The sequence below is a fragment of the Brassica napus genome, chromosome A2 (genome assembly GCF_020379485.1).
Source record: "Brassica napus cultivar Da-Ae chromosome A2, Da-Ae, whole genome shotgun sequence".
Lineage (NCBI taxonomy): Eukaryota > Viridiplantae > Streptophyta > Magnoliopsida > Brassicales > Brassicaceae > Brassica > Brassica napus.
Window position 1 is genome coordinate 6,775,674 of NC_063435.1, and position 22,794 is coordinate 6,798,467.

At 35.0% G+C, this 22,794-nt stretch overlaps 4 protein-coding genes and 1 pseudogene across 4 annotated transcripts; 3 read left to right on the forward strand and 2 right to left on the reverse strand.

Annotated features, from left to right (window-relative positions):
- Positions 1-5,846: 5,846 nt before the first annotated feature.
- On the reverse strand, positions 5,847-6,391 carry LOC106409199 (heavy metal-associated isoprenylated plant protein 12). Its single transcript, XM_022695322.2, has 3 exons — positions 6,386-6,391; positions 6,254-6,329; positions 5,847-6,140 (listed from the first exon to the last, which is right to left on the reverse strand). Exons 1-3 carry the CDS (start codon positions 6,389-6,391, stop codon positions 5,881-5,883), a joined length of 342 nt encoding a protein of 113 aa, XP_022551043.1. The 3' UTR covers positions 5,847-5,880.
- Positions 6,392-10,270: 3,879 nt separating this feature from the next.
- Positions 10,271-12,108, forward strand: LOC106391525 (annotated as a pseudogene).
- A 1,721-nt stretch (positions 12,109-13,829) lies between these two features.
- On the forward strand, positions 13,830-14,842 carry LOC106391508 (transcription factor MYB82-like). The gene is made up of 3 exons (XM_013832176.3): positions 13,830-14,052; positions 14,146-14,275; positions 14,345-14,842. The coding sequence occupies exons 1-3, from the start codon at positions 13,830-13,832 to the stop codon at positions 14,676-14,678; spliced, it is 687 nt and encodes a 228-aa protein (XP_013687630.2). The 3' UTR covers positions 14,679-14,842.
- On the reverse strand, positions 14,794-18,930 carry LOC106391516 (TBC1 domain family member 15). Its single transcript, XM_048754115.1, has 15 exons — positions 18,729-18,930; positions 18,381-18,554; positions 18,258-18,309; positions 18,061-18,168; positions 17,843-17,927; positions 17,686-17,740; positions 17,151-17,597; positions 16,877-16,936; positions 16,571-16,669; positions 16,376-16,486; positions 16,138-16,209; positions 15,925-16,041; positions 15,617-15,766; positions 15,399-15,499; positions 14,794-15,286 (listed from the first exon to the last, which is right to left on the reverse strand). Exons 1-15 carry the CDS (start codon positions 18,789-18,791, stop codon positions 14,962-14,964), a joined length of 2,019 nt encoding a protein of 672 aa, XP_048610072.1. The 5' UTR covers positions 18,792-18,930; the 3' UTR covers positions 14,794-14,961.
- A 1,836-nt stretch (positions 18,931-20,766) lies between these two features.
- LOC106391497 (stress response protein NST1) lies at positions 20,767-22,484 on the forward strand. Its single transcript, XM_013832167.3, has 3 exons — positions 20,767-20,929; positions 21,151-21,257; positions 21,357-22,484. The coding sequence occupies exon 3, from the start codon at positions 21,388-21,390 to the stop codon at positions 22,132-22,134; it is 747 nt and encodes a 248-aa protein (XP_013687621.3). The 5' UTR covers positions 20,767-20,929; positions 21,151-21,257; positions 21,357-21,387; the 3' UTR covers positions 22,135-22,484.
- The last annotated feature ends 310 nt before the right edge of the window (positions 22,485-22,794 follow it).

Consider the following 22,794-nt stretch of genomic DNA (forward strand, 5'->3'; position numbering starts at 1 on the left):
CATCTCCCTCATCTCCCGTTAGAACCTCTAACAGATCTTTCTCTCCCGTCAAAGCTCTCATCCTCTGCAAATCCCATATCATCAATGGAGTTTCATTCTTGGACAGATCTGTCTTCTCCAAGAGATTTTCCATCTCATTATTCCATCTCCTGTTACTGTCCTCTGCTTCGGAATCATTCATGAGTCCAGATTTAAATATGAAGTTTTCTCAGATCTCAGTGTATTCTGCATCTGGAGTTCTTTGGCTTTCCATCTCCTCTCTGATTTTGGTCCTAAGAAGCTCTTCTACTTCAGTCCCGGTGGCTGGTTTGTTGGTGCCTGGTTTGGGTTCCTCCAATGGCTTTATTACTGCTGAATGTAGTCTCTTTTTATGGGTTTCGTTGTCTCCCGTCGCAGTCACTGTATGTTTTACCTCACAGCTTGTCAATCTGGTGGTAGCTTCGTGCACGGGTTGCTCGGCCCTCATCACCACCTCATGCTTCATTCATCTCCCAACAATCCAGGTTGTATCTCTGAGATTTTCAAACTTATTCACTGGTGTTGTGTTGATTGTTTTGGAGTGTTGTCCTGGTCTGTCCCTAGTCTTGGTGCGGCCATTTACTGCAGTATGCAGTCTCTTTACTGCTTTATGCAGTTCTGCCTGCGCTATATTGAAGTACTTTTGTATTCTGTTGTGGCAGCTTGATGGAGTTATGTCTGACATTTCAATTCCTTGGGTCTTGTTTGTCAATATTTACTGCTCTCTTTCCTCCTCTATGGAGTGTGTTTCCCTTCTAATTTCATCATCTACTTTAAGTGGTTTTGTTTCAGGAAGTAAAACGTTTAAGATTAGAGATACTTCAGATATTGAAGTTCTAATCAAAGGCTCATCAAAATGGTGTTCAATCGCCTATGTGTGTGTAGCCATTTCAAGGATTGTCAATTGTGCACTTGCTGCTGTTTCAATCTCAGGAATTATATCACTGAATGTGGTTTTTAATTCTCAAGGCTTACTTTCACTTTGCAGCTTGGTTGTTGAGACTAGAGGACCTCACCACGCCATTAGTTGTTTAAGTGTTTTGTATGCTTCTATCCTTCTTTGCTTCATTGTAATTGTTGTTTGTTTAGCCAGGATGGCTTTGTTATCATGCTTTGTAAACACTTTCTCCTTAAATGGAGAGTAAGAATCTATAAAATTTGAGGTTTGTCCAAAAAAAAAAAAAAAAAAAAAAAACTTTAAAGTTCAATGTTTGATCAATTATTTTTATATTTATATGCTACATAAAATAATACACAATTGAATTTCAAATAATTCTATAAATATATATATATATATATATTAATAAATATTCATATATACTTTGCTTTTTCATTTTCTACTTTTTATTATTTATTTTCTCTCATCTTACTTTATTACTTTAGTTAAGCTCCTTTATTACTCTCTCTTGTATAACAAAATCGTACTCTTGAAGTATTAGCAAAATGGTGGAGAACAAGTGGGGTTTTTAGTCGATGAGGCAGCTCTAATACCTGACAATTAGTTCAAGATAATCGAATGAGGCATCTGTAACACTTTCTCAAGACATGACATCTCTAAGAGCATCTCCAAAAGAAACTCTATAACTCCAAATATAGAGTTTTTTGCTCTCCAAAAAGAAACTTCAAAACTTCAAATTTGAAGTTTTGAAGAGTGAAACTTCAAATATAGAGTTTCACTTTTCAAAACTTCAAATTTGAAGTTTCATCTTTTTATTTGCATTTTGGTCCTTACAATTATAGATCATATTTATAATTCTTAAATATTTTTTGTTTATTGTTTTAATCCTTAAAAATTTTATATCTCATAAATATTTTAAATTTGTTTTATAAATTTAAGTTTACACATGAAATTAAATAAAAAATTTAAAACAAGATTTATAATATTTTAAAACTAGAATTAAACAACAAGAATATTACAAAAAACCATAATAAAAACTTATTAAAAACACATGAAGACATAATTATTACTCAAATTTAAATATTATAAAAACACTAGCAGTCTGGTAAATTTGCTCCAAAACTTCCCAAATCTCCAAAATGTTGCTCAAACAAATTTTGTGTAACCGAAGATGATTGTTGTTGTTGTTCTTGACGCCTTTTTCGTACGATTCTTTTTTGTTCAGATCGAATGTATTCACGAATATTAACATCATCGATAGAAGCTAAGTTTTTTAGAAATATTTTATTTCCTCTTTTACTTCTTTAAAAGCTATTTTTTTTGCTTCATTTTGCAGTCGTAATTCAATCATCTCATGACCTTTTTCCCTGTTTGTTGTACTTTCGTTTAAAAGATCAAGGATTTTTTCATTTGATGATATCAAACTATCAGCGGGTATAAGAAATGCACTAGTTGATCATATATGGAAGCATTACGAAAATAATTTTATGGAATAATGGAGTATTTGCTTGCAGTTTAATATTTAATTATGTATTTTTATTTATAATTTTATATTTTAGTGTAAGATTTTTTTTAATTAATATTTCTGTAATATTTATATATATGTACTAGTTATCTCAAGGAGGAAAGGAAGTTTTGCTCAAAACAACGGCCTCGGCCCTGCCGGTGTTCCCGATGTCCTGTTTTAGGATTCCTAAAACTGTCATTAAGAAACTGGTGAGTTTGATGTCCAATTATTGGTGGAGCTCGGAAGCGCACTTACGGAAAATTCACTGGGTATCGTGGGACAAAATGTGTCTACCTAAGTCTCTTGGAGGAATGGGATTTAAGGATCTTGAATGCTTTAACCAAGCTCTTTTAGCGAAACAAGGGTGGAAAATTCTAAACCAACCCGAGTGCTTACTGTCAAGGGTTCTAAAGAGTAGATACTTTCCACATTCTGAGTTCTTGGAGGCGTCTCTGGGTCAGCGGCCTTCTTTGGCTTGGAGAAGCATCATGTTTGGAAGAGATTTGCTCCAACAAGGTCTGAAAAGGCAGATTGGGAATGGCCTGAAGACTAGTGTGTGGTTGGATAAATGGATAGATGATCCAGTGATGGGGATGAGAGCACCTTGGAGGAAGAACGTAACGTTTGATGTGAACTTGACAGTCAACTCTTTGATCGATTTTGAAACCCGGAAATGGCATCCTCATCAATTGGAAAGTATTTTTGTTCCTAGTGATGTGGAGTTGATCGGGGCCAAGCAACCAGTGGCAACTCGTGACGATTCCTATCTCTGGAAGCATAACAGATGCGGAAATTTCTCGGTGAAGTCAGCTTATTGGTTAGCCAGAGAATCAAAGATGAGAGAGTGTAATCAGGAAGCCCTTGCTCTTCCATCTTTAAACTCAATCAAAGAAAAGATATGGAAAACTTCCACGGCCCCAAAGATTAGGAATTTTCTTTGGAAAGCTCTTAGTGAGGCGCTTCCGGTGGCTGATCTGATACTGATCAGAGGCATGAAGGTTGATGAAAGGTGCCAAGTTTGTGGAGGCGAAGGGGAATCAATTCAACACGTGTTATTTGAATGTGATTGTGCTAGATATGTTTGGGCGCTTTCTGGAATTCCACAACCAGAATGGGGACTTCAGACAGGTCATCTCTTTTCTAACATGAATTATTTTCTCAATCTTAACTTGCTGAGGAGAGGTGAACCTGAGGACAAGAGAGCGTGGCCTTGGGTACTCTGGTTCATTTGGAAAAGCAGAAACGATCTCCTTTTCAATGGAAAGAGATGGGCGCCTGATGATATCATAATGAAAGCCAAGATGGAGGCATCAGAATGGTTCATGGCACAGATAGTTGACAAGGAAAACACTACGGGAATGACGCGTGATGCCGTCCAAACCAAGCGAAGATGGAAACCACCAAAGTGTGATTGGCTGATGTGTAATGTGGCTTTCCATTGGGATAAGAGCTCAGGACGGATGGGAGTGGCGTGGGTTGTAAGAAACCACAGAGGAGTAGTGATTATCCACAGCAGGCGAGCTTTCTCCGGCATATGGTCTTTGGACGATGCGAGATTTTCAACGTGCCTTTGGGCAATGGAGAGCATGACAAGTTTACATTTCAATAAGATTATCTTTGCAGGTGATTTTAAAGAATTGTTCCTAGCTGTCGAAAAACCTCATCAATGGCAGGCTCTCAGATTTCAAACAGATGAGTTGATTAGGGTGGTGTCTCTAATGGAGGAATATCAGTTGAAGTGGGTGTCGGTGGAGGAAAATAGAGGGGCAGCTTTCATTGCTCAAAGTGTTATAAGTCAAGGAAGACATCATTCTTATGTGGCTAATGGTCATCCTGAGTGGTTGTTTGAGTTCTTTGTTAATGAAAGCAGAGCCCTCTAATCTTAATCTCCGGGTTTTGGTTCTGTTTTGGTGTGAGATTTGTAGCAGGGTTCCGTTTTTTTGGAAGTTGGAAGTTGATGCTGTGAGGTTGTAGGGTTCATGTTTTTAGGTGATGGTTGCTTGTAAAACAAACTTGTTCTATCCGTTTCTTAATCAAAATTCAGAAGAAAAAAAAAAAAGTGGAATAAAGTAAGATATTATATAAAAAACAGACAAAAAAGGTAGTCGTTAAACACATTATCCAAAGAAACTACTCCCCCAGACACAACTCATTGGCCACGCAAACTCTTGAGAGCCTCATCATGTGTATAAGTGAGAAGCCCAATATTACAATGGGCCTGGTCTCTTTGTAAAAAAAAAGAAGAAGATGTTTTTTTTTTTTTGAGCAAACAGAAGAAGATGTTATTGTGCAATATCAAAGATAAATAAAGATGGGTACAAGTTGGAAGTAGTAGATAAATACAAGGACCATTTCCATAATTATACGAAACATTTCGTATCACTTTTTCTTGTCTCGTTTATGAAGGCATCGAACCAAAAGCAAAACCAAACATGTAATCTGTCAGTTGATGCGATTTTTCGAACTATGGCATCTACGATGGCGTCATGGACGCCAAGCTCTCTCCAGCTCAGGATTGCCCTCAACTGTCGGAGCTTCAAAGCTGCTCAGGCGAGAGCGAAGTTGACGAAGCTCAGGATTATCCAGGTATTAAGATTATATTTCATAAAAAAAAATTTGGTTTAATTAATATCTGATTTTGTTTTCTTTTAAATAATATTGTCGTAATGTCTGGCTGCCACGGTTAGTGGGTTCCATGAAACTTCTGTTGGTCTGTGAGTTTCATATTCGTCCGACGACCGACGACCGGTACCTTATTTTAAGAGGCTCAGGAGATTGTTTTGTTATCATATACCGGTACACAAACATTGGTATTTCTGAAACCGAGCCGTGTTAACCACTTGACTGGTAACATTATCAATCATGTACTTGGACAAATTATCAAAGTAAAATTGAAAAAAAAAAACTTATTCGGGATTTTTGAGATTAATGTTTAAATCCAGACACTAAGATTTGACTTTTAATATTTGATTTTCTTTTCTTTCAAACAATATTGTTGTAATGCCTCAACTCCTACGGTTAGGGGGGCTCCATGATTCTTCTTTCGCTCCATGGGTTTCATCTTCGTCTGACAGCCGGGACATTATTTGAAAGGCTCGAAAGAGTTGTTCAAAAAAAAAAGCAAGGCTCGAAAGATTGTTCTTTCTATTTTTTGACCTCACGGTACTAAAAATATATTTCCCAATAGTTCACCATTGATCGCAATATTCATGTTGAAATGAACCTAACTTTAAAGTTCTATCAAGACTAATAACCGAAAATAAATGTATTCTGATCGCAATACTTAAATCAATTTTTAAAATCTTTTCCACATACATTTCCATATATTATGAAGTGGGATCAAATTTTAGAGCATTACAGTAACAACATAGCAAAACCAATGACTACAAAGAAACTGATGACAGATAAGTGTAGAATTGGGCACCGACTTGGTCCATTCTTTTTTTTTTTTTTTAGATTACCAACCATGGGGATTTTCACCGTCACATCCGTTGAAATTATGATAGTAAGGTGGAGAACATGTGGGGACATAGTGACAAATTACTTGTAGTGGTTTCGGATCAGGTTTCGGCTCAGGCTTCTTCTCAGGTTCTTTAGCCGGCCCAACAGTGATTATCTCGGTATAACATATCTTCTTCAATTTCTTCACAATAATAAAGGCATCAATCTCTCCAACCACCGTTAGTTTACCTTCCTTAACGTCCACCGACTGGACTCCTTACAGATCATAATATAGTTATGACTTAATCAGTTACATGACAGAATTTTGAGGTTCAAAGTAAATTAAATTCTATATATTAATCATTGTTGAGTGTTCTTGAATCGTGTACCTGATAGACAACAGACAGTTGACATAGCTTTTTGTTTGGTTCTTTCACAACAAACATCCAATTTTAGTACCGCTTTCTATCATGAAGATATTATACATAACGGTAGTTAATTAGGATAGTAAATGACGTTACATCCATTGCTAATTTATAAAAGCAAAAAGGAAGCCATTTGAAAACCTTCACATATTTTACAAACTTCCAATTGAGAAACAATATGCTAAGAAATGATAGAGAATCGAACCTGCATTTTTTTCTTCAACTAATGGTCAAGAAATTAAGCATGTCGTCGTGGATTGTTAATAAGCTTTGGAAGTGCCTCCTTATATAAGGACTTGCATTACATCGCATGCACCTACGTGACCATATTTATTTATTTACTATAAAAACGGAAAACAAATGGAACAAGTCATGCTGAAAAGACAAAGATAATTAAACTCACAATTTTTCCTTTTCACGTGGAGAATGAAGAAAATCAAGATATAAATCTCTTATAAGCTTTTTTCTTCTGTATTCTCCATTCATATATACAAAAATTGCTAAAATTTTAAATTTAATTTGGTGCATAAATTACCAGTTTTTATATTTTCAAATAAAGAAATTTTTTTACTTGTAATGTTTTTCAAAACCATAAATTTATCTGTCGAAATATGTACAAATGGCTTCATAAAAATAGCACTTTTAACAAAATTTGCAACTAATATAAAAATTATTAAATTATCCAAAAGATATTATTTAAACTAAATCAGGTTTTTTAATTAATTGTAGCATGTATTTCTTTTGTTGGAGATTTATGCCCAGCCAAAAATTGGACCAAGAAAGCGAGATTAGAGTTGAATGAATCATAATGGACAAGTCGTCCTAAATGTGCAACGACTAGATAAATAGCGGTAATTAAGTCGTCAAGTGTAGGAATCATTGTGAACCAAGAATTTTTTTTTTGACTTCCTTATTTCCATGCAAATATCAACCGATTTCGTTTCGTAGTGTAACATTGAAAAAAAGCATTGTCGGATTCAACTTTTGAGACAACCAAAAAGTAATCGTTATTACTAGGCTAGTTATTATGAATGTATTTTTTAACTCCGTTATTACGAATGTTATCGCTAACAGTCTGGCATTTGTAGTTTGGTTTGTCTACGAGGTCGCGTATTGATGTGAGAAAATAACTGATTTATAGTCTTATTTCATGAAAAAGGTGAGAAATTTGTTGGTATGTATATTTCAATGGATTTAGGAATTCAAGTTAAATCTAGTATTATTGGTTCTACATTTAAAAATCTAATTTCAAAATCTATTGTTGTTGGTTCTATAATTTTAAAATAGATTTTAGAATCAGGTGCTATTCAATATATAGTAGGGATTTGTTTAGAGATTTGATTTGAATTTGGATTTGAATGGATTTAGAATTGTTTTTAAGAAAAAATACAAAGAAACAAATATTGAGTTGAAGCTTGTTATTTTGATGGGATTTGTATTATTGGTAACTCCTTATATTTTCTTATACTAATTAATAAACATCGGTTGATATACTACTTCAAATTTAATAAGAACCTTTTCTCACCAAAGACTCATCAGCTTTGTGACTTTGTCTGCTGGAGTTTTCATTGACGGAGTGGAAAAGTCAAAAGCCTAGATGGCCAGAACGTTTTAACTTCTTGCCGTACCAAGGCGAGACTCAGATGTAATTACTTTGCTCATATACATTTGCATCATTGGGTTCTACCGAAACCACAGTGGTTGCGAAAGAGCAGGTGGTGGAGTTTGTTTGACGAAGTCTCCAGATTACACTGAATTTATCTCAAAAGAGATATAAATGAAGGAGTTGCAATTCTGAATTAGTTATCATATTATTTTCAAATAACAAAACTGCAGAAGCAATCACAAATCACGAAGAAACATCCTCAACTGAAACAAGAAATTTGGTTCTGCTTCAAACTTGGTTCTTTTGTCACATTTGTACATTATCAAACATGAATCTAGAATTTCTTAAAAAACAAGAAACTTCAGAAGAAGAAAAAATATCTCCATCACATTACGATGAATTAGATGCCATACATATTTTCTGTCATAATATATGTTTGACGAAGCAATAATCAGAACTTCGAGTCCTGATCCATTTATTTTAATTTTGAAATCTATATCATTAATTCTGAAATCTATCTATTTGATTTTAAAATCAATGTATTTGTCAAAGATTTATAAAATCCAAATAGAATTTATAAATCCATTCAAATAGTAGAACCAATGATCCCCACTAAAACAATAGAGCGCAAAAAAAAATTGATTATAAAGAAAGCCGTTGAGTTTTAAAATAAGTTGCAGTAACAGAAAAGAAAATATTTCACTAATAAATCATATATGTTTTTCAGTTTTTATATTTATATATTTATAAGCTGAACATATAAGAACACAGCTCAACTTTTGTTATCTTGCAAGTATAAAAGACATAGGAAACGAGAAACAGCTCGAGACAAAATTTCTATAATATCACAAAAATGTCAATTATCAATTACATGAACTTGTATTCATAATTATTTTCTCAAAAAATACTCGATATATATGTTTCATTTATTCTTTTTTTTTTGCGACTATGTTTTATTTATGGCCAAGGGTATGAGAGTCAAGTAGCCCCGTAAAATTTATAAATTTCGTGCTAACAATCATGATATTTATTTCAAATCGCCTATTTGGCTCTCATTAAACAACATACTTGTTGTAAAAGTTATCGTTTTAATCTTTAACAACGGATTCAAGATTCACCCTATATATGTGTGTGCTGTAAGGGCCTATCTATGGCTAAAGGTAGGGGGTCAAGTGGCTCCGGAAAATTTATAAATTCCATGCGCAATTGGCAGCTCTCATTCCCCCCTCCCACGTTTGAGATATTTAATGAAGCTTCCACTATAAATATAGTGGATGAATGGTTTATTGCCACCTCTGCATCGTCTCTCTAATTCAAGTTCTTTTGTTTTTTCTACAAATAATTTTCTTATCTTGTGCAATTAGTTTTAAAATTTTACTTTATTAGTTTATAGTAAGAGTTTTTAACAGAATATATATATATATATATATATATTATCTTGTGCAATTAGTTTTAAAATTTTACTTTTCAAAAATCTAAAATATAAATATATTAACATTATTAATGTTTATGATTTATTTCAAACTTTTAAAAATTAAATATAAACTTATACACATGTAATGAAACTACAAAATGACATTTCTCATTAATTATTTTCAACTAATTTAAAAATATTTAAATGAATAATATATATATAGAATAATAGTTATATTTTTCTTTTTTTTTGAGCAACTAATTATATTTTTCTTAAAATTCATACTTAACATTTTATCAAATAATGTATAAAAATTTAAAGAAATGATGTAAAAATTTAATTACATAAATTATGGATGCAATTAAATACAACTGTGTAAGCAAAATAATTTTGAACTTTGAAAATCCACGTCAAAATCTACTATTACTTAAAAATAAAGTATTATATTGTTGATATATATATATACAAATATATCTATAGAATATTTAAGTAGTTATTTCTCTAAATTTGATTCAGTAAATATTTATATACAAATGTTTCTAGAGATATATATACAAATATTTCTAAAGAATATTTAGTAGTTATTTCTCTAACCTTTTTAGACTTTTTCTATATCCAATGTAATCCACTATATTTTCCTTCACTAACAAAGGTTCCCCAATCTAGGACCTAACTAGTATAAAAACCATTATTCTTTCACTAGAACTAATATATTATATTCCCAGATCAGTTACTAATATTATTAATAAAAACATGCCTCAAAATATAATGTCAAAGAACATAAAATATTATATAAAATTTGAATAGGGTTTATTTTTACACAATATCTAACAACACACTTTCAAACTGTACTATTTAATAATTTTATCATATACGCCAAATATATTTTATCTATTAAATAAAAAATTATCGTGCATGGCACGGATCTTAAATTAGTTTTTGTGTCTGATGCACGTGTAATGGTAAAAGTGAAAATAATGGCGATGGAGACTGGAGAGGATAGTAGTAAATATCCTTATGTGAGTGCTCTATGCATGAACGGTGGTGATGGAGATAAGAGTTACTCCGCCAATTCTCTTATTATGGTTCTTTCATCTTCCATATAATTTTTTTAACCAAAAAAACAGTCCTAAATTAGAAGAATTCACTACATACGTTTTTTGGGTGCAATTCACTGCATACCTTTTTTTTAATTCACTACATACGTTAATAATGTTATAAGTTTTTTTTTTAATAAGATAACGTTGGGTGAACACGCTGAGAGCCTAAGAACATATTTATAATCTCCGAAATCGTAAGCAATATCTTGATTTCTTTGTCACTCTTTGTTTATTTCAGAGAAGAGTTTTATCAATAACCAAGCCGGTCTTGGTTAAAAACACAAAGGAAATGTTCGCAAACCTGGACTTTCTTGAATCTGTCAAAGTCGCAGATTTTGGGTGTTCGTCGGGACAAAACACGTTTCTAGTGATGTCTGAGATCGTCGACACAATCAATTTGCTATGTCAAGAACGAAACCAAAAACAGCCAGAGATAGAATGTTGTTTGAATGATCTCCCTAGTAACGATTTCAACGCAGTTTTCAAGTTCATAGCTCTCTTCAAGAAAAAAGTGACAAGTGAAGGATCGTGCTTCATATCTGGAGTCCCTGGTTCTTTTTAGTATAGGCTTTTCCCTCGCAATTCTCTCCATTTGGTACATTCAGTTTACAGTATTCATTTCCTCTCTAAGGTATTTTATATTAAACTTCTGCATACTGTAATACAGTAAAACTCTATATATTAATTCATTTAAAAACTTATATAAACTAAATTATGAATTTATGATTCTAGTGGGACAATACATTTACATAAAATTTATAAAACTATTATTTTATCGATTTATGATATATTTTAATTTGGTCCAACTCGAAATCGATAAATTTTTATTTATCGAGTATTAATTTCTAGAGTTTCTATTGTATATAACTATTGGATTTTTGGACTTTAAGGTTCCGGACAGACTCGAGAAGAACAACATGAATGTGTACATAACAGCTTCAAGTCCTCTAAGTAATTACAATGCTTACTTGAATCAATTCCAAAGAGATTTCTCAACATTTCTGAAAGTGCGGTCGGAAGAGATGGTTTCTAATGGACGAGTGATTCTTACAATCATGGGCAGAAACACTATTGATGATCCATTGTATAGGGATTGTTGTCATTGCTGGACATTATTATCCAACTCTCTCCGTGACTTAGTCTTGGAGGTATCAAGGAAAAAATATCCATATTTGGATATGTTCACGTACGCATGATTTCAAAGATTGTCATGATTTTTGTATAGGGTCTTCTGAGTGCATCAAAAGTGAATTCGTTCAAAATCCCTTTTTATGATCCGACCAAGGAAGAAGTTAAGGAGATAATAAGAGAAGAAGGATCCTTCCAAATAAACGACTTGGAGACACATGGATTTGATCTCGGCCATAGTTACGAGGATTGTGTCTCACAATCAGGTAGAGAAGGAAAAAAAGAAGCTGGTTGTATAAGAGCAGTGACAGAATCAATGCTCGTAGCTCACTTTGGAGATTCCATCAATATCGATACACTGTTTAGCAGGTATGCGCATCATGTGTCTCAGCATGCTAGCTGCAAGATCAAAACTACTGTAACTCTAGTTGTTTCATTGATTCGGAAATAACTCTAGTTCTTACTCTCATTGTTAGGATTCAAATAGGGTATTTTGAATTTTCATATTTTCAGGTTTACGCTCCTAAGTCACGTTCTAATATTTTATTAGTATGAATGGGTTAGATAATAATACTTCAGGTTCTGTTCAAATTTGTATTACATCCTAAAATCCATAAAGTTACCACTTCGGTTATATAAGTTTGGTTCGGATATATCTGAAGTAACAAAAATAAATTTTAAAGCAAAACATAAAAAATACTTAAAATGAATAGAATTTAATCTAATACACATTAAATTGAATAAAATAACAGTAAAATGTTAAATCAAGCACAAAAACAAACATTTTTTGTAGACAATATAGACAATATGCATTATCTTATAGATAGAGTAGACTTGATATTTCAACGAGCAAATTTTGAAGTACTAATTTATAATTAATTTGATAGTTACAGTATCTAAAATTTTAATATTTATTTTTATATATCATATCAACATAAATATTGAATTGAGTATTTGAAAATACTTATATACATCGATATATATATGTATTTCAAATATTTATATTGACAATAATTTTGGATTTTTTATATTAGCCGTTTGGATTCGGTTCATAACATTTTGGATTCCAATAAGTTTTAAAACACCTTACAAAACATGTTTGGGTTTTTTATATTTCGGATCGGATAACGGATCGGGTTTTTCGGTTCAGATCTCGGATTCTGGATTTTATGCCAGCCCTAGAGACTATCTAGCTTGTCTGTACACATGACATATTATCCACAGGTTTCGTTGTGAGCTCGTTCATTTTGTTGGCTTGTTTCCAGGGTTATTTTCTCGATGGCCCAATTATTTTGTTACACGATTTACTTTGAAAGCAAATAATGTTTTTTTCTGTGGAACACACAAATAATGTTTGATTCCACATTGGTTACATTTACACAAAACCTCATTTCCTATTGGTATTGTTCTTTTAGGACCTCTATAGCAATTTTTTTTTTGTAAACTAAATATATAGCAGTATTCTTTTTTTTTTTGTAACTGATTATATACCAATATTCTTGTTTCTTTTTATTTGAGAAAGTGACGGTACCCTATTGCACATTAATTATATTGCTCGTATTCGATAAACACACACACACACATATTTATATATATATAGATATATATGAAGCCATATCAGAACAACTAACTAATTCAGTCTCTTTTGGTTAATTAATATGTTGAATATTTTTTTTTTTGGTAAACTTCGAAAATATTGTTTCTTTTCTCTTTGTATGTTGGATATTAATTTTGTTATACAATAGTATGCACTAATCTAGGGCATGCACGGCCGAACAACCATTTTGAGCAAAACAATGAAACTGCATGTCATTATCTTTTTGAGTGATAAAGAACCCCTCAAGTTCAAAAGCTATAAACGCACATGTTGTTTTCCTCTTTTCAAGTGTGTTGAAACAAAAACTTAGAAAGGACAATATGGTTAATAACTTATTTGAATAAACAATTCTGAATTTCTGCAAGGGCCTCTAAGCTCTAATGTAGATGTTTCCACAGTGATAAAGAAAAGAGGTCGGTATTGGTACTGGTATTGGTATAGAGAGGAAGGAATAAAATATCAGTGTGATTGAAGAAAGAGACTGAATGGTATATGGAGTTGCGCAGGTATCGAGGTTGATGGCAATCTCCAACCCTTGATCTGCCTTGATTATATGTTTGCCTTCGTAACAATACTTGCGGATAAAAACAAAGGAAGTAGAGCTTTTACAGCTATGGTTTGCACGAATTTACAGTAGTTTCACTGTTTGAAAAGTAGCCTTTATCCCTTCAATAATTTTAATAGATAGTCCCCACATGTTAGAACTAAAGCTGGAAACTCGCGCACGTTATGCGCATTTTATAGCAAACACCGCCTCACTTTCAAACTGTGGAGGGCAAAGAAGGATGGAGAAAAGGGAAGAAGAAAGGAAGACTCATGTTAAAAGAGGGTTGTGGAAACCTGAAGAAGACATGATACTTCGAAGCTATATCGACACTCATGGAGAAGGAAACTGGGCAGACATCTCTCGTAGATCCGGTCCGAATTCAAACTCTCCACATACGTTTCAGTTACTCCAGAATCAGTGTTGAAGTTTTGGGAAGATTAGGAATACGTTTTCTTGTGTTTCAGGATTGAAGAGAGGAGGCAAAAGCTGTCGGTTGAGATGGAAGAACTACCTAAGACCAAACATCAAAAGAGGAGGCATGACGCCTCAAGAACAAGACCTCATCATCCGCATGCATAAGCTTCTCGGCAACCGGTATTTCCTCTTCTTTTACCATTCATCATCACTTTCTCAAAGATTAACTTAATTCTTTTCTACCACCAGATGGTCGTTGATCGCGGGTCGCCTTCCGGGTAGGACTGACAACGAAGTCAAGAACTACTGGAATACCCATTTGAACAAGAAATCCAGTTCCAGGAAACAAAATGCAACTGAATCAGTGGAAGCCACTCCATGGGTCGACAAGCCAGTTATGTCTACAGAAGTGAGAGGAAGCCATGGAGGAGGAGAGGGAGAAGAGGGCACTACCACTACCTGGATGGAAGAGACCAACTTCTTCGCCCGCATAGAATCTCCCCTGCCTCTCACTGCTCATAACCCAGACACTCTTTTGTTTGACCCATCTTTTGCCTTCACCGATTGCTTTCCTCTGCTTTAGCCTTTAGGACTTTCCTGATTCTATCTCTGAGCGATAAATTCTTGCATAGACTTTGCGAATCATATTATACAATTAGTCTAAGCAAGAATTAATCATGAATTGTAATAAGCCCTGATTCATTGTGGATCCTATCCTTATCTTATCAAACATCAACTCCAGTGCAATACATGTACCAAACTATTTTGCCACTCAAGTAAAGAAAACAAAAAACATATGTCCATTGAATTAATAACTGCGCGTAATTTTGGTAACATGTCCTTAAGAAAAGGGAAAGTTGTAAGACTTACAAAACATCATCGTCCAGAGAATATACGATACCATCATCAAGAGGCAAAGAAGGAGGGGTTCCTGGAGGGATACTAGCAGCACCGTTTTCACCAGCACATATGCAAAGTGCTTCGGCATCTCTGACTGTGGAATCCAGGTCAATATGCCCAGAAAGCTCGTTGATGAATTTTAAGAGAGTGTCGAAATCCATCTGTTCTCCCATTATCGTACTGCGACATCGCTTCAGGATTGCTACACAAACATAGAGGTGAAGGTGTTCTGTGAGGTACTGGGTCCATAACACCTCCCACAACTGCATTGTCTTCTCGTACTCAAACTCCCTGATACATGTACGTTTCCACCACAGTCAAATACAACCAACAAAATTCCACGTGTGATGGAACTGTATTCAAATTATTTTAAACTGGAAAAGGTGGAGAAGAATACACAAACCTTTTAAATTGTATCAGGATCCAGCGGAAACAGAAGAAGTAATTCAAGCAGTCATTCTGCTTAAAGTAATTATGCAGTGGGCTATCGAGCAACTCCACCAGCTGTTGGACAGTGAAAATGAAAAGGCTCCAGATTCAGATCCCAAAAATTAATGCTGAATGCTGATAGAAAGGAAGAAATATAAAACGCAGAGGTGCTGTCGAGCCAAAATTATAAACCTTTGAGAGTGCAAAGAGCTGAGTATGCATCCCATTCTGATCACGGTTAAAGTTGGGTCCAAGGCGTTCCATCAATGCCACAAAACACCAAAAGGCTTCTGATTCATCCTCCATCACGAACAAGATAGGAGACAGATAATCACTCATTCCCTAACAAGCAAAAACCACAAAACCATTTGTCAGTTAAATCACAGTGGGAATATTCAATGCAAAAGCCAGAAATAGATGACTGTCCAGCATTCCCGTGGAGACACTCAAAACAAAATGGAAACTAACAGTATGGACACAGCCAACTTGTAACTCAGTACCTGGCAGTAACCGAGGTCAAAATTGTAGAAGGAGTACGTCAACAAAATATCACGCATGATATTGACATTCAGATTATCATCCCCTTCATAGTACTCAAATGACCTATCAGTTCTTACCTGCAGAGGAAGAAATAAACAAGGCATTTAGCTCAATAGGAATTCGATGAGTCTGCATACATAAAATATTAAAATAGATTCTCAAACTCTTCTTACCACATCTTTATCTATCAGCCCCTTCCTCTCCCGATATTTTGTGAACCTTTTTGCTTGTTCGCGGGAGATGCTCTGTTAAAAAGAATAACTACTTGTTAAGAATGCCATTGAACATGAGGGAAATAAGCTGGTCGAGGAACGCCTCAGTTTTATATAACTAGCTCAGACATTTTTCTGCCTAGTACTATATAGCCAATATTAAGTGATTTTGAGAGATGTCAAATTATGATGAACGAACCTGCCACTGCTGTTTCAAGGTTGCATATTCCATCTGTTTGACAGATCGAAGATATTCTCTCTCTGCATACGTTGATTCATATGCATGATATCCCAAGAGAAAGGGCCAGACCTGTAATTGTGACCCTAAGTTATCAATCTGCATATACTTACGAAAAGCCTAAATTCGACTTTCATCTGAAATAGAAAATTTCACCTCTTTTCGCAAATGGTGCTCAATGCCTCCATAGAAAACTCTCTCTCGAAGAGCTTTTGATTCAACAACTCGTCCTTCAGAATCCAAGAATGCTGTGAACTGAGAACCCAGGAAAAGTTTATTTTTTAAGCAAATGATAAGAAAAAAGAGAAATTTGTGCGTACACACTGCAAACAAAAAAACAAAACATATCTTATAACAGGGTACTAAGTCGTTATTTTAAACTTCACCATAATGCTTGGAGATATACTATTTCTTCTCTACCATTTAGTAAAAAGATGAAACACAGCATTTGAAAGTTCATACCTCTTGAGACCCCATTGGTGGTTGCCTTGGTTTTCCCCACACCAAACTCAACTTGTTAAACTGCAAAGGAGGAACAGTTATACGGCATAATCTCTAACAAATTCATAAGTACGATTTTACCCCAAAGATTTAAGATAAATGATAATCTTTACAAAACACAGAAGAAAACTAGATGCTGAATCATGGCGCAAAGGAAGATTCACAATATACGGACACAATTTCTACCAACATGCTATTGCTTATAACAAAAACATAAACTAAATATAATCCTTACCTCTAAGGGATCAGCAGGGACATCAATGTCATTATAAATTTCTTCATCATTGAGATGCTCCTTTTCAGGATAACTATGAGGGTTTTGATCATGTTTTTCCTCAACAATATTTGACAGCTTTTCGGGGTAACTATGCACGGGCTGGTTATTCCATCTCTTGCCGGCGGAACCAAAGCCATTGTTTTCAGAAAACAACTGAGTTGTTGTTTCTCGAGCAAACTTAGTAACCAGAGAAAACTTCTCTAGAAGATGAATTGAAAGATCACGAGTAGGATCATGACTCTTCTGCTTCCTCAATCCATACTGGGAAAGATTAGAAACTCTGTTGTCGACACCTGCACTTGTTCCCCCTTGACTTTCATTAGAATATACTTCATCTAATGGGTATGTAGATTGTCCACTTGCAACAGGCAGTGAACTTGGCAACTCCAATGAAGAAAGAGTTTTCTGTCGGATATTACCATAAAATATATTAGCCCATAAAATAAACCAAAATGATCACTCCACACAGCAGGAGATGATTTGTTATAGTTACCTGCAAGCGACTCTGAAAATCATTCACAATGAACACGTTTGCATCTTCTGCTGACCTATAAAAGGTAAGCTTATGTAAGACAATATTATTTCCGGCATAACTATGTAACGACTCATCCAGTTCCATACTAAATAAACATCACACATCAGGGACAAACCTAGCAAGAAGAACATGTTGCTTCACTGTGGCTAGAAACTCCTTAACTCCTCCGTTGTAGAAGTACAGAGGCGGGAATGCAAGTCCTGCAGGTCATTTTATAACAAATTAACAGTATCCAGAACATTGTTGAGCGCAAATGATCAATCCCAAACAGTGAATCAATAGTATCCATCTCAAGAAAGCAGCAGCAAGAGTATAAAGGTCTGGTTTAGTTACCAGAAGAGAGCACAACGATGACATACTGCCATCCGAGAGGAGGAGTGTGACGCCTGATGGACCTAACTTCAGTGAATGGAACTGCTGTGATGGTATAAAGATTCCTGTCTACAAAAGATAGAGAAACTAATAAACCAAGTTCAAGGCATTTTCTTGATACTAATCTTAGTTCCGAAGATTCCAAAGTATGAATATACCTTTCTCTGATAACTTTGCATTAGAGGTTTGTCCCTTGTACGGAATCCACGACTAGCCATACAAAGTATCAACGAGTAAGCAACTGAATACAAAACTGTAGATGAAGCAATCAAAAAGATTACCAGGAAGAGAAGAGCGTCTTGCTTTGTTAACTTCAAACGACCACTGATCCTCTCCGATGCGAACTGCGTGGGATGAATTGCGACGTTATCCTTCAAATATATTAATTCAGCGGCGTCGGGATCACTAGATCTGCTTCTCTTATCGCTGTCGCACCGCATCATGCTAGCCGATCCCTGAAGCGATAGAAACATAATCAAACCAAGGAACACGAATTCACGGAGAGATTCATAGCGATTAGGTTTGTACAACAAGAATCCGATTGCGATTGCGATTGCGATTAAGATTGACTTGCAGAGAATTGCGAAATAGAAAGTTAAGGGAAGAGGAGGAGTGAGAGAAGAGCAAACTTGTAGTTGAGAGGCAGCGTAGTCGGCGTCGTCAGAGAGATCGTGTAGCTCCGATGCTTCCATGCTCGGTTGATTTCACGAGGAGAGAGAGAGAGAGAGAGACGAGAGAAGGAGAAGAAGAGATCGATTACCCTCTAGACAAAGTAAAAAAAAAGAAGAGTGCGTTAAGGAAGCTACAGGCGCGTTGAGAATCGATTCCATTACGTGTGCAGATAAAAGGCTTTTATTCCAAATAATACAAGAAAAGAGAGTTAATTTGCAAACTAGTAACATCTGAAATTTGTTCCAAAATAATATAAAAACTAGATATTTAGTCCGGGCATGCGGACCTAAACACTTTACAATTACTTTATTAATAATTTTTTAACCAATTAAAAATATCATAATGATAAATTATTATTTATATTTTAAACCAATTATTATTTATTTTTTCATTTGAACATTCTTAAGTATGATTTTTTTGAAATTTTCTTTGTATACTAAATTCATTATTTATATATATATATATTAAAAATCATTCAATATTCTATTTTCAGTTATATAAAATTAAAAAATTATTTTATTAATTTAGAGTGTTTTCTGTTTTTTATTTTAATTTTTAACTTTTTGGATAAAAGATATTTTCAGATAACAACATAGTATATATAAGAATTATCTTTTTATTTTAAAATATACTTTAAAATGTCGGATAATTCTTAATATTATTAGTTTTATCACTTATCTAATCAAAATAATTTAAATTCGTTTTTATTTTTTAGGTAATTTATATATTTTTCATTAAGGATCTACCGATATTAACCACTCTAACTTTTAAATGAGAGCTCTAATGCGAAAAATTACTTTGCAAATAATGATATAGATATATTATCAAATTGTATTCTTGCCGTCGATTGAAAGTCGGGTTGAACTTACAATTGTATTAGTATTATGGCTCCTACTATGCATGGACAAAATCATTATTAAAAGCATTCATGCCAAAACGACTTTTCAAGTGTGTATCACTATAAGATGAAAGAACCAACGGCTTAACGGAAGCGACCCTAAATTCTCTCTCGAACCCTAACACTTTTGATCTCGATCTTCGCTTTCGCCTAGCTTCTTCGGTGCTCCTGGTGCTGTGAGAGAGCCCACGAAACTCCCGCCAAGTTCACCTCCGCCTCATCTCTATGATGTTTCCCATTCGTTTTGCCTCCTTTCGCGGTGTATTTGGATTCTTGGACTTCTCCACTGGATAGTCGGGTATCACATGTGTCTTTGATTCCTCAAGAACTCCGACGTGCCTCGTCTGGGTTATCTTAGGGGCTTTGGATATCCTATTAGCCGTCAGCTGTACCCGAATCTGCCGTCACCGTTCCTGTCTCTTTACCTCGCTCCAGTCGTTTTTCTCTATCGGCTTATTCCAAGGTTCTTCGTAGATCTCACCTCTCAGATTGAGTGAAAGGTGGTTGTGAGGTGTGCCACCAAGGACCTATGTTCCTTAGTTCGAGAGAAAAACCATAGCTGTCTTCAGTATTCATTTGGTTTCTTCTTTTTGCTACCGATGTTGTTCACTTGGATTTTGAGGACAACCTTTTGTCACAGCGTCATTTGCACCAAAGCGGAGTTTTCTTTCACCAGTTGAGTTAGCACCGCCCAAGTCCTACACTCCCAATCGAAAACTTCCACTTCACAAAAAGTCTTACATTCTTTTAGAGCATCTTTATTGGAAGGTCCTTAAGGCATCCCTTAGGGGAAGGGGGTGGGAACCGAGGAAGAAAGAGAAGGGAAAAGTCCTTAATTAAGGGCTGTCCTTTACTCTTCTATGATCAAAAAAAAAAAAAAAACAACAACAAGGGACTTTCTCTTCCTCTCTCCTCATCCCACCAATACAGATGCTCTAATGGTGAGAATTGTGGGACCCACAAAAACTAACGGTGTTAAAAGTATATTTTGAGAAATTGTTAGAACCGCCTCTAACGGTACCACGTGGCATATTTCTATTGGATTAATACTACATGGGCCTCAAGCTAGTCTCGTGTACTTCGTCTCCTATTTTAGTTGTTGCGCGAAACCTTCTCTCTACGTTTCTCTACTCTATACTTGAACCTCTCTGGGATCCAAAGAGAAAACTTTACGTCCACGTTTGGTCTTCTCTCTCGTTATCATCCGATAAATCTCTGAGAGTTGTTTGAGTTATTCCGCTTCTATGCAATTTAGCCCAGGTTAGTACCCGATTCCTCTTTGAGTTTCCGTTGATTCTTCAGTTTGTTCATAGATCAATTTGATTTGGTGTCTGCTGTGTGATTCTTATTGCCTAAAGGCACTTGATTGAATCGTGTTTTTGGTTTGATTTTGATGAATTTCGGAAATAGATCTGAAAAATTGGGGGCTCGGGTGATTGAATTAGGTTTTACTCAAATCTAATAAAGTTCTTCTTTTGTAGAAAATGGGACAAGTGGTTCCAAGTGATAAGTCTGCAGATTCCTACAGCGTCTCTCTTCTCTTGTCTCCTGTTGTGTCTGTTTGGGATTGTATCGTTCGTAAAATGAGGTATACCTACGTACCTGAGTGGGTGTAGTAGTCATTGAGTTTGGTTTTGTTTTCTTCACAAGCAAAGAAAAAGCAAGTTTTTGTTTTTTTATTCGTTAGTGTGTTCTAAAGCTAGACGAACAGAGAGGTCATGGATAATAGTAGCCTAATGCGTAAACAAGATCAGCCGATTGTTGGAAATGGGAAGAAGAAGAAGAAGAAGCAAGGGAAAGATGAAGCGGATAGAATCAAACAAGCCGAGAAGAAGAAGAGACGTCTTGAGAAAAATCTTGCTGCTTCGTTAGCGATCAGGGCTGAGCTTGAGAAGAAGAAGCAAAGGATCAAGGAAGGACATCAAGAAGGAGATGAAGAAAGCTTGGCCAAGAAGAAGAAGCAGGATAAAGACGAGCTGGAGCGTGTCAAACGAGCGGAGAAGAAAAAGATTCGTCTGGAGAAATCTCTTGCTAATTCCGCAGCTATCAGGGCTGAGTTAGAGAAGAAGAAGCTTAAAAAGCTAGAGGAACAGAGAAGATTGGACGAGGAAGGTGCCGCTATTGCAGAGGCTGCTGCTCTGCATGTCTTACTTGGCGAGGACTCTGATGACTCGTGTCGAACCATGCTAAACCAAGAAACGGGTTTCAAGCCTTGGGATTGTACTGCCAAACTCAATCTTTCTGCAGGCGGAAGAAACGGGTTCTTTCCTCACCTAGCGGTTCACAGAAGCAGAGTAAGAGACTGTAACTGGTCAGTCTCATATGAGCCTTTTGCAAGGGGATGTGACAGCAATAACATGGGAATATCGGCTGATTTGATTGCTGCTCAAGCTGTTTCATCACTGCAGATTTCTGAGAATGCTATTGTGGACGCAGTTGTCTTCAATGGAATGTTCAGAAGATGACCGTAGCACCATATTACCAGAGAGTTAAGCATGTTTGAAATGATAATTTCATGCAGTTCATGAACATTCATTATGGCAGGAGTTATTAGGAGTTACATAGAATGAAACATCTAAATACAAAGACGAAAAATTGCTGTACCTTATGCTTGGCAATCATCATCTCTCTTTCACTTTGTCAAGCTTTAAGAATACTTGAGCTTTTTTCAGCAACAAGTCTATCTTCTTTTTCTCTTCTGTAATTTTCAGTTGCATCCTAGTATACATTACCAATTTGAAGGAACTAAATTTGATAAAGCTTTTTTGAGAGATGGATAAAGCTATACAATGACAAAAGGATTTTCTTTGAGCTCCTTCCTCTCTACTATAGTTGCTTGTAGCTCTCATTCTTTACTCTTTGCATCCAACTCCTGAATTAATTAGGAAAATATTATTTTTAAACGTAAAATATAAATCATTCCAAATCATCCGTATTGGATTAGGTTTTATTTTTATATTAATATTTAATCATGTTTTATAAAAAGCAAAAACGAATACTAATATAAAATCATGTCCCATTCAGATTCGTTTTTGTTTTTTCTCCCTCCGTTCCACAAAGATAGACTTTTTAGTATTTTTACACATATTAAGAAAACATATTAAGCTACTATAATAAATATATCA

Bases quoted from the DNA above. Each gene is read 5' to 3' on its own strand.
- LOC106409199 (XM_022695322.2), bottom strand. The intron at 6,141-6,253 runs GTACACGATTCA...ATGATCTGTAAG, and splicing joins AACTGTCTGTTGTCTATCAG to GAGTCCAGTCGGTGGACGTT.
- LOC106391508 (XM_013832176.3), top strand. From the start codon at position 13,830: ATGTTAGAACTAAAGCTGGAAACTCGCGCACGTTATGCGCATTTTATA. The intron at 14,053-14,145 runs GTCCGAATTCAA...CTTGTGTTTCAG, and splicing joins AGACATCTCTCGTAGATCCG to GATTGAAGAGAGGAGGCAAA. The intron at 14,276-14,344 runs GTATTTCCTCTT...TTCTACCACCAG, and splicing joins CATAAGCTTCTCGGCAACCG to ATGGTCGTTGATCGCGGGTC.
- LOC106391516 (XM_048754115.1), bottom strand. From the start codon at position 18,791: ATGGAAGCATCGGAGCTACACGATCTCTCTGACGACGCCGACTACGCT. The intron at 16,487-16,570 runs GTGAAATTTTCT...TCACAATTACAG, and splicing joins AGCACCATTTGCGAAAAGAG to GTCTGGCCCTTTCTCTTGGG. The intron at 15,500-15,616 runs GTTTATAATTTT...ACTGTCCAACAG, and splicing joins AGCTCTTTGCACTCTCAAAG to CTGGTGGAGTTGCTCGATAG.
- LOC106391497 (XM_013832167.3), top strand. From the start codon at position 21,388: ATGGATAATAGTAGCCTAATGCGTAAACAAGATCAGCCGATTGTTGGA.